The 11,928-nt window shown below is 41.1% G+C and overlaps 1 protein-coding gene across 4 annotated transcripts in view; it reads left to right on the forward strand.

The window, feature by feature from the left end:
• LOC132881789 (zinc finger protein 43-like) overlaps positions 1-11,928 on the forward strand; it is a 72,166-nt gene that overhangs the window by 7,069 nt on the left and 53,169 nt on the right. For 3 of the 4 annotated variants that reach the window (XM_060914684.1, XM_060914712.1, XM_060914721.1), the window contains 3 exons: positions 3,695-4,042; positions 5,437-5,554; positions 6,476-6,716. In XM_060914684.1, coding sequence (XP_060770667.1) covers positions 3,695-4,042; positions 5,437-5,554; positions 6,476-6,716 — 707 coding nt within the window. The remainder of the gene's footprint in view (positions 1-3,694; positions 4,043-5,436; positions 5,555-6,475; positions 6,717-11,928) is intronic. The other variant, XM_060914694.1, reaches the window with a different exon arrangement.

An 11,928-nucleotide genomic window follows, 5' to 3' on the forward strand; every position in this document is an offset into this window, starting at 1 on the left:
TATATACAGTGTTCAGCGTAAATGAGTACACCCCCCCTTTGAAAAGTAACATTTTAAACAATATCTCAATGAACACAAACAATTTCCAAAATGTTGACAAGACAAAGTTTAATATAACATCTGTTTAACTTCTTATAACGTGAAAGTAAGTGTAACACTTCTGTATGCGGGGGTGGAGCACAGAGGACGGCAGGACAGAGATCAGGTTCAAAATAGGCTTTATTGCCACACTTTGCAGTGAACAATTGCAACACCAAAACGACACACACAACAGGCGTCTAGTTCAGGGATCAGCCCCTCTGCTCTCGCTCTCCCTCCTTAAGTAGGGCGCGGTCACTGGGAAGATACACAAACAGGTTAATTGCTCTCAGGTGTAGCGATTCTGCCACTTACCTTCCCTGACTCCGCCCTCCTGTCACAGACCGGCGCTTGACCACGCCCCTGCTGCCACATACTCCCACCGCCCGACTCAGGCCAGGCGGCCGTCCGGCCTGCAGCCGACTCCCCCCACCCCCCACCTTGACGGGAGAGGAAGTCCGCCCCCGGCCTGTGGACCACCTTGAAGTTAAAGGGTTGGAGTGCCAGATACCAACGGGTGATCCACGCGTTGGCATCCTTCATGCGGTGGAGCCACTGGAGGGGCGCGTGGTCCGAACAGAGGGTGAAAGGGCGCCCCAGCAGGTAGTACCGGAGGGCGAGGACCGCCCACTTGATGGCCAGACATTCTTTCTCTATGGTGCTGTAGTGCCCCTCACTCACCGACAGCTTCTTGCTGATGTACAGGATGGGGCGGTCCTCCACCTCCTGGGACAAAACCGCCCCCAGCCCTCTGTCCGACGCATCGGTCTGCAACATAAAGGGGAGAGAAAAGTCAGGGGAGTGTAAAAGTGGCCCTCCACACAGTGCAGCCTTTACCTCAGAAAAAGCCTGCTGGCATTGCTCCGTCCACTGGACCGGATCTGGTGTCCCCTTTTTAGTGAGATCAGTCAGCGGGCTGGTGACGTCCGAATAATTAGGTATAAACCTACGGTAATAGCCAACCAGCCCCAGGAACTGTCTCACCCCCTTTTTGGTCTTGGGCCTCGGGCAGGCCGCAATTGCTGCCGTCTTATTAATTTGGGGACGCACCTGCCCGTTGCCCAAGTGGAAGCCCAGATACCGTACTTCCACCTGCCCAATCGCACACTTCTTCTTTGGGTTGGCTGTGAGCCCCGCTCGCCTCAGCGACCTAATGATGGCCCTCAGATGTTCGAGGTGCCGCTGCCAGTCATTACTATAGATGAAGATGTCATCTAAATACGCGGCCGCATAAGTGGTGTGAGGGCGAAGGACTGAGGACTCTCCATCCAGCATCCAGTCACTAAAAGAGGCCATTGTTGAAGAATGGAAAAAGATTGATGTTGCAAAATGTCGCCAACTTGTTCATTCCATGTCTAGAAGACTTGGTGCTGTCATTAAAAATCATGGAGGCCATACAAAGTACTAGATGATGTAGTTTTTGTTGTGGGGTGTACTCATTTTTGCACTACCCTAATTTGAGTAAAACTGAAAAAAGGTGTAGTCTAAGTTATATTATTAACCTTACTTTCACGTTATAAGTTAAACAGATGTTATATTAAACTTTGTCTTGTCAACATTTTGGAAATTTTGTGTTCATTGAGAGATTGTTTAAAATGTTACTTTTCAAAGGGGGTGTACTCATTTACGCTGAGCACTGTAGTTCAATGTACAGTGGAACAGTATAACATGCCAAAACAGCCCTAAAATAGACCAAAAAGGCATGAAAAAAATGAAAGAATCAACATGGAAACAAAATTTAAAGTGTTCTCTGTGGTGATCCGATGACACTAATGTAAACGTACAAGTTTAATACAAGAAACTTGACATTTTTTTTAAATACACCTGCATAACATCTTATTTCTCCAAATGTGTACCCTGAGTGGAAAAAATGCCGTTTCAAAGGCTTATATACATATTGGTTTTTAAATTTTATGGTACCACTCAGATATGAAAAATGGGGAACCTGAATTAAAATGGAAAACGGTATATTCACAATATACAGTTGTGTTCAAAATAATAGCAGTGTTTTAAAAACGTGAGTAAAGCTCAAAATCCTTATAATAGTTTTTATTTCCATGCATTGGGAACACTGCACATTATATTCTACATCAAAACATGAAAAAAAATGTATGAATATTTTAATTACTTTACAGAAAATGAAGAAAAATGAACATTGGGCTGTTCAAAAAAAATAGCAGTGTCTGCATTTTTCATTACAAACTCCAAATATTTACTGTATAAACTGAAAAAATCTTAAGGATTTACTATTCCTGTGAATCACTAAACTAATATTTAGTTGTATGACCACAGTTTCTGAGAACTTCTGGCACCTGTGAACAGGTATTCCAGCCCAGGATGATTTGACAACATTCCACAATTCCTCTGCATTTCTTGGTTTTGCCTCAGAAACAGCATTTTTGATGTCACCCCACAAGTTTTCTATCGGATTAAGGTCCGGGGATTGGGCTGGCCACTCCATAACTTTCATTTTGTTGGTCTTGAACCCTGATGCTGCTCGCTTACTGGTGTGTTTGGGGTCGTTGTCCTGTTGAAACACCCATTTCAAGGGCATTTCCTCTTCAGCATAAGGCAACATGACCTCTTCAAGTATTTTGATATATGCAAACTGATCCATGATCCCTGGTTTGCGATAAATGGGCCCAACACCACAGTAAGAGAAACATTCCTATATCATGATGCTTGCACCACCATGCTTCACTGTCTTCAGAGTGTACTGTGGCTTGAATTCAGTGTTTGGGGGTCGTCTGAAAAACTGTCTGCGGCTCTTGGACCCAAAAAGAACAATCTTACTTTCATCAGTCCACAAAATGTTTTTCCATTTCTCTTTAGGCCAGTCGATGTGTTCTTTGGCAAATTGTATCCTCTTCAGCACGTCTTTTTTTTTTTAACAGTGGAACTTTGCGGGAGCTTCTTGCCGATAGATTAGCTTCACACAGGCGTCTTCTAATTGTCACAGTACTCACAGGTAACTTCAGACCGTCTTTGATCACCCTGGAGCTGATCATTGGCTGAGTCTTTGCCATTCTGGCTATTCTTCGATCCATTCAAATGGTAGTCTTCTGTTTTCTTCCACGCCTCTCTGGCTTTGCTGTCCATTTTAAAGCACTGGAGATCATTTTAGCTGAGCAGCCCATCATTTTCTGCACTTCTTTACAGTATACGTTTTACCTCTCCAATCAACGTTTTAATCAAAGCACGCTGTTCTTCTGAACAATGTCTGGAACGACCCATGTTTCTCAGGTTTTCAGAGAGAAATGGATGTACAACATGTGCTGGCTTCATCCTTAAATTAGGGCCACCTGACTGACACCTGTTTTTTCACAGAATGAATGATCTCACTAATTAAACTCCACACTGCTATTATTTTGAACACGTCCCTTTCACTTAATTATTCAATTACACAGACTCAGGAGCATGCATATCATGAATGTTGGGTCTGTTGGTTTTCTATGACTCTACTACACCTACTGGTAAATTATTTGCCATGTAGTAATATAATTTCCACCAAAAACAGTGACTGATCTGGTTAGTCGTGTTGGACTGCTATTATTTTGAACACAAGTGTATTTGCTTTGAAGCAAATTGTAATCAGTTTAATTTTTTTATTTTGCAGAGAAACACTGCCAAACCACTACAAGCTGTTGGAAATCTTTTGCCCGTAACACCAATACTTTGCATGTCATCAACCACCCTAAGGACCAGTGTACTTATTGACACACCTGCTACAGTTCCATTGTTGAGCTCCCACACTGCAGCACCACACCAAAAAGTGAACCCATCTGCTAGTCGGACATTATTAGCCTCGGGTTCCAAACATAAGGCTGCTGACACACCAGTGCAGTTTTATCCCAGCAAGATTTCTAAGAAGATGAACACAATTTCAGTTGGGATACAGACACGACAGAATATGTCAGATTGTGGAGTTCAGACAAAAGTCAGTATCACCAGTAGCAGCGTACAGGTATGTTTTACTATTGAACTTTACAATTGAAACATGGTTTTATTCAAAATTAATTGATTGTACTTTTTGTGTAGGAACTAAAAAGAAATGCAGTCAGATCAGGTGTATGTTTTATGCACTTTTCGTCCTACAAGGTTCTGAAAATGGCCGAAGATTCAAAACGTTACAAAACGGCTCCCCTTTGAGTGTGTCTCACTTAACCACGATGCTAAATAAAGCTTACTAGAGTTTTCTTTCCTGTCATTTATGATGTATTAGACCAGGTGTAAGCAGTAAGTGTATTTATTACTGTTATCAGAATGTCAGAATAATTTTTGACGTGCCCAATTTACACATTTCCTCAAAATTGACCATGTAGGCAGTTAACCATCATTTTCATATTTTCACCGCCCCAAGATGGTGGCGCAACCAGTGTTCACACATCAGGCTCCATCTCAGTGAGCACAGGTTCACCCCAGGGATGTGTCCTGAACCCTTTGCTCTTCACCCTTCTGACCCGCGACAGTACAGCCAGTCTCAGCAGCAACCACATCATCAAGTTTGCTGATGACACTACAGTAGTGTGTCTCATCACCAAAAGCAACAAGACCGCTGGCAGCGTGGTGCAAAAAAACGCAACCTCTTACTGAATGTCAACAAGACCAAGGAAAGTCATGGACTTCAGGAAGGCCCGTGCAGAGCACGACCCCGCCACTGACCATAGGTGGCGAAGCTTTCAAGACTGTCAACACCAAGTTCCTGACACTTGGACAACAATAATAAATAAAGTTACTGCTTGCACATGGTCTAATGTGTCACAAATGACAGGAAAGAAAACTCCCGAGTGCTTTATCGAGCATACTGTTTGAATGAGATGCTCTTAAAGGAGTGTCCTTTTGTTATGTTTTGAAATTTTAGCCATTTTCAGAGCCTTGGAGGAGGAAAAGTACAGAAGATACATTTGAACTGATTACATTTTTGAATGTAGCCCTCGTCACATAGTCATGAAGTTTGAAAACTTCATGATTATGAAAGCTGTACACGCCATATTAAAATGGCTATGAATGTCAAAAGTGGGACTGACGGGCTTGTTCAGTGAAGTGCATACAATTTAAGTTTCCAAACTGTTCGAGATACAGACCTAATATTTGGGGTTTCTGCATAGGTTTGCTATGACCTGTAAAAACTACTTGCAAGCAACCACATTTGGTGTGCAGTACATTTTACAGTCTTTTCGTGTCACTTTGGTAGAAAAAAACACTTTAATTTTTGTGGCAAGAATCTGTGTAAAAGTTTTCAGAAGTTTTATGTGAAAGCCTCAACTGATCTTGAAGGTACGTTGTTTGGGTTGTTTTCCATCAAAGTTGGTGTTATTTATGCATCTGCTTTTTGCTTTTTGTTCATCTTTCTTCCAGAGTACATCACAGACCTTGTTGGGTAACCATGTTGGTTGCCAAACAGACCCACCCAGCCGGTCATCTCAGGGTACACAGCTCTCCTTGCGTACACTAAGCCCTCATGTTCAAAGCAAAGGTTTGTGTTGTCGGTAATTTAATTTGTTTATATTAGTGCTGTCAAAAATGTTGCGTTATTGTCGCGTTAACTTGACTCAATTTTAACGGCGATAATTTTTTTTTTATCGCGAGATTAACGCTCTGTGACATGATGTAGGTTTTTCATAAGCTTTTGAAACTGCCAGGAACTTGGAACAGAGACTTTGCTTAGAAAAACGATAGCAGCTAGACTGTAATGCCACGCCCCGCACAGCCAGAGTCCTCTGCCCTCCCCCCAAAAGAACCAGCACGGGCAGGGCGCGCTCGCCTTGGGACGAAGAGCCACGGTGCTCGGCTTAGGTTTCGTTTTCCCATCGGCGGCTCCAGCCCGACTTTGCAGTGGCTGTGACAAGACGTGTTATGCTCTGCAATTTAAAAAAAAAAAAAACATTGGTACAAAGCAAGCCCATTCACTTTTTTATGCTGATAAGAGAATTACAATGGTTTTTCATGTGAGACAAATGTGCAATTAAATTGCGATTAATCGCAAGTTAACTATGACAGTCGCGACATTAATCGCGATTAAATATTTTAATCGCTTGACAGCATTAGTTTATATGCTTCTAAAAGCGTCTTAAAAGCTTCCTATGTTTAGTTGTAACTCCATCAAGCTGGTGGTGGTTTTTGTGAACAAAAGTAACCATCTTGCCAAATTTCACCACAGTTCTGTCCTGTTATTTATGACACACTGACATGTTAATGATCAGACATTCTAGTCTGTCGTTACTCTGTAATGACCAGTCTATCACCAGTGAGTGGCTCATTGGTTTTACTATTATACCAGTGGAATGACTCATTTCACCACTAGACATGGATAGTGTTGTAATATTTATATGCTAGTATTTAAAATGGTCATGGAAACAAAATGCTATGTCTAAAGAATGGCTGTGTTTTTCTTTAGGTACACAAGTTTCAGGTTCTGTAAGTGTGGAGGTTGGCACAACTACCACAGACGCACCTTGGACCACAAGTTGTCCGCTGGCATCCCCACCATTCAAGGCTCCAAGGCCAGCAAAAAGACCTCAGATTGATGTAGAGGAGGAAGACGTGGGAGATCTTTCCACAGAGGTCCCTGAACCACAGGCTCCCACCGATGATCCTGTCGAGTCCATCACAGTTACAATAGAATTGTCGCAGTTTTCGTGAGTGCATTAGCATTTTCTTTTCACACAGATGACTGACTGAGGGTATTTCTCTCTCAGATGATCTACCCTTTTATTGAAGGCCTGTACTGAAAGGAGTGATTCTTTATATCATTTGTTATAAACAGGGCCACATCTACGTCCACCTTTGAGTACCCCATGACTTCTTATTACCACTTGCATTGTTTGAAAAACAAGGTTTGCGTTCAAATTATGAAGTTAATACGATTACTCAGCTCAAAGCCATTCTGCAAGAAATGTATTCTGAGGTATTGCCTGAAAGCTGCGAGGGTCTAAAACAATATAGTTGTAAAATATTTTTACCTTGAAAGTGATTTGAACAAATGATAGTTTAGTATAAACAAACTACACATCAAATACTTCAAAATGAAGTCATTCAAATTTTCAGTATTTTATGCCCACCCTTGAATATCCCCAAATCGTTTTTTTTTTTGTTTGTTTTTTTTCTCCTCCTCCTCCAGTCCCCAATCTGGAGGGGCTGCAGTTCAACAACAATACTTTATTTTGTCTTTATTGTGATTGTCTAATTGGCTATTTATTTATTTATTTATTTATCTATCTATCTATCTCAGACATGCAGACAACGTACAGTCCATATTATAAAATGTATAAAATTGCATAAAAATATATAAAATCTGTAAAATAGAAATAAAAACAGAACACATGAATTACACCATGATAGGCCATTGACTAGCATCTGTAATAAAAAAAAACACAATATAAAAATCACAGCAGAATAGTTAAGACATATATGATGACCAGTATACAACAGGTTTTTCCATTTTGTGACTAATTTTGACTCGTGACAAATATCAGAATGAATAATGCTATGAATAAAAAAGCTCTCAGAATATTCAAGCCGTTTTTTAAGACTATAGATAACAGTTCTTAGTAATTCCTGATAAGACACAATGCCATTACTAACAAACATCTGACTAGCACTGCTTCTGCGGTTATAATTCAGTAGGCCCCTAAGGACATTATTGAAGGCAACACATATACAATATTTCTGTAATTAACATGATAATTTACCCATAGCGTACATAAATAAATGTTGTTAAAATATGATGAGAATATTGGCAATGAGCCAAGCCATGAAGGGGGACTTTCAGCAGAAAAGATATTGATTGCTAGCAGTTCATTTAAGCATTGCTGTGGTGAAGAGAGGACCTAAGCTTCTTCACACATAGCATGGGCCCTGTAATATTACGATTTGCATGTAGGTGTAATACACACTGCTTGGCCCCAAAAAAAGTCACGCACACTAAGATTTCACTGGACTGCCTTGATCTCTGATTTTGGCTTACATTCACTGTGGCATTGTTTTGACATTATACAGTGTCATTATATTTATTTTCATCCAGAGGTGCATTAATTTTTCGCCAAGATCTCGTCATGATTGCAGGAGAGTCGAACCACCCTGGAAAATCTTCTCCAGCACATCCGAGAGACTTTCAGAGGGGTTAAGGTCAGGACTTTGTAGTGGCCAAATGTGAAAATGATTCTTTGTTTCCTCATGATTCCTGAACCACTCTTTCACAATTTGAGTCAATAAATCCTGACATTGTCATCCTGGCAAATGCCTGTGCCATCAGAGGAGAAAAAAATCCATTGATGGTCCTTCAGGTAGTCAGCAGACTTGATTTTATTGCCCCATAACATTGCTGAGCCTCAACCTGACCGACTGAAGCAACCCCAGATCATAACACTGCCTCCAGAGGTTTGTACAGTGGACACTATGCGTGATGGGTGCATCGTTTCATGTGCTTCCCTTCTTACCCTGAAACGCCCATCACTCAGCAATAGAGATCTTGCAGTCACGTGACCGGAAAGTTAACAGCCGCCATCTTGTCGGTAAAAAACACAGCTAAATACTGCTGCACTCGTGTACAGAATGGATCAATTTCAACCGACGGACTACACGGCTCATTTTTCTAACGAACAGATAACTAGATATATGTCTAAAATAAACGATCTACAGATTAGTGACCCTTATGGCTTACCGGACGTAGTTTTCACGACCGTGTCAGTGGATTTTGAACTGCCGGAGGTGGAATACCCAGACGTGTATAATTACCTCATCAACTTTCCCTCGCTGCTCAGTGGTGAAGCACTGCGTGCTTATAAATCTCTGGACAGTTATCTTTACAGAAATTCAGGATTTGCCAGCCCCCCTAAGATGTGGCATCTTGTAAACAAGAAAATAACAATCCTCATTGGACGGGTAAGTCACTTAAGTATTGAATACTAGAACTGATACTAGATATATCAGTAGTATCTAGTATAGCACTGACCAGCCGATTATGGTTGAATATTTTATATTATCAGTTAGATCAAGTATCGGTAGTCTATCACTATTACTGTATATATGGTATACCTGCTTTATGAAATAAAAACGTATTTGTCCAGTTTAATTTCTTTTGCTTTTACCATAATTAGCAATACTGATAAATCATAATTCTTAGAATTATAGATGTGCTCATCTATGTCATAGATATTGGTAATGATACACTTGGCACTTCACAGCCAAAACGTGGAAAGGGAAAATGAGAGGGTGACTGACAAATGTCTAAAGGTCACTGTTTTTTATCACTGATTTCTTATAACAGTTAGGGTAACTGTCAGGGTCCCGTGGCAGCCTATGAAACTTTCTTCCCGATTTCTGACCTCTCCTGTTGTGGCATTTATATGCCATACAACTCTCCGGCATTGTGGCACGGTAATATTTGAAGATTTCGGCGAAAAATAACAAAAATCAGTGTCGGTAAGACGGCGGAAATATGGCATTTTACCGACAAGATGGCGTATGTCTACAATCTGGAGTGGATGTGATGTCACATGCAAGTGCTCCATAGGCTCAATCTGGACTCGTCAGACCACATGACCTTTTTCCGTTGCTCCAGACTCCAATCTTTATGCTCCCCAGCAAACTGAATCCTTGTCTACTAATTAGTCTCAATAACAAGTGTGGGGTGTTTTTTAAATGGCCACACAGCTGTTTAGTCCCAATCCTATGAGTTCTCATCACATTGTGTGTCTGTGGAAATGCTCTTACTTTCATGACTAAACATAGCTGTGAGTTCTGTTGTCCTTTTTTTTTTTTTTTTTGTGATTCAACTTCATGGTCAGTCAAGATTTTTTTCAGTCACATTTTTTTCCATGAAGTTGATGGTTCACCACTATCCTTCCAGCTTTTAATGAGTTGGACAGTTCTTAACCCAATCCCAGTAATTTCAGCTCAGATCTCCTTAGTTGTTTTCTTTGCTTGATCTAGGCCAATACTTTGACCTTCTGAAGCACAGTAACAAGATGTATTCCATGCTCATGGAAAAATATTTTATTAAACAACTACTAGTTATTTAAGAAATAAGAAGCTACTCGCTGCATCTTTGAGGATTAAAATAATTGTTGCCAGCAGAAACACAATCATGGCAGTAATTATCCAATCAAAGGCTCCTAAGTATTTGCTTATTTAAATCCAAACTGCACCTTTCTTCGTGAAGCAGTGTTTTTTTCTTTGTCATCTGTACCCTTTAGTTCAAAGCAGTGGTTCTCAGTTGGTTTTGCTGCAGGACCCTCATTTTTTGCTTGACATCAAGTCACAACTCAATGTTAGATTTAAAGTTGTTTATCATATGGAAGTAAATGAGGAAATGCATATTAATTTTGCATAATAATGTTAAAGCTAACAATTATCTATTGTATAAATTTTTAATAAACTTGTATAATCGTTTATCTCCGATAACAGGAAATGCATTGGCTTGCACAGGGATGAGAATTTTCTGCCGATCAGCGGATTTCCAACTTTTTCAGACCAAAATGATTGTTTTTGAGATCGATGTAAATCCATTGAGATTTTCGGGGGATGGTTAATGATCTGTGGTCATGCGGTATAACGTCTTGATTCTTGGTGGGCTCCGGGTTAACACACTCGAGTCTTTCGACATGTTGTAATTAACATTCACTTTTGCGACAATGTTCGACTTATTTGTGGTAGAATTTTTGGGAAATCCCATTGTGTGCAGTGTATAAACACAAGTACGCATGCTCTCCACGCGTGGCTTGCAATCGCTGTTCACCGACCATACACACTGTTTGACGATACGCGTTGGTAACATCGGAAAGACACGTATTCGGGTGGGATATTTTAGCATATCGACAATGGCAAAAGTCCTAGATAAGAAAGAAGAGGATCAAGCGAGGGAGATTGATAAAGGTGCAGGAATAAAGAACTGCCTTCGATGGGCTTGGTTAGAAAGAACACTGAATGTCGAGATTAGGGCCGCTGACAGCTTTGGCTGGGTCTGGGACAAAATGCTCTGAATGGGCCCCCCCAACAACCCCCCCCTCCCCGGGCCAACCCCCACACACACATCCTTTAACCGAACGCCATTAAATGTATTCCGTTACGCCCCAAGCCTGCATGCGACAGCCCCCGCAATGCCTTCCTAAACTCGTGGATAGTCTACTATAATCACGCGATTGGGGTGCTCTTGAAGGAGCAGCGATGGATGGGGGATTTCGGGCAGGGCTGGGGGCGAACATGGTATACTGTGCGTGCGTACTGTCCAGTGTGAAAAGCAGAGAAGAACACACCGCTCGAGAAACGGCGGGATATGATTGCGGGCTAATGTGAATATTCTTAGCTTCAATCAGATATATGAAACACAATGTTATTAAGCCATTGTGGTTATGAAATGATTCAATGCCCTGTGCGTTTGATATGGTGTTCAGTGTGACTTGCTCTCCCCTCGTTTGTAACATGAATTGCGTGCTGCGCATGCCTTGGTTGGGGTTACTTTACGGGGCTGGAAAAAGTTGGCTGTGTCTTACCTGTAGGGTGACCACTGACCAATGAGTCTGTAAGTTAGGACACTTGTGTCCAAAAGTGAGGACGAAGGCCCTAAAGTTAGGACACCGTCGCGTTACGGGGGGAGTAAGAAAAACTTATAAAAAAAAAATGTATGAAGTCAATATATATTTATTAACTTGGAACACCTATCAAAAAGAGAAATGTGGAAAATGATGGTCAAGACCATGTCAACAAGAAACAAAACGTCACTGTAAAGAGTTGTGTCCATCTATAGACACTGAAAAAACAGTCTTTGCCATGCCATAGGCCAACATATTTATTCACTTGAAAATGACCATCAAAAAGAAAAAAAAAAAAAAGAAAAATGAGTCAAGAAAC

Source organism: Neoarius graeffei, chromosome 1 (genome assembly GCF_027579695.1).
Source record: "Neoarius graeffei isolate fNeoGra1 chromosome 1, fNeoGra1.pri, whole genome shotgun sequence".
NCBI classification, from domain to species: domain Eukaryota; kingdom Metazoa; phylum Chordata; class Actinopteri; order Siluriformes; family Ariidae; genus Neoarius; species Neoarius graeffei.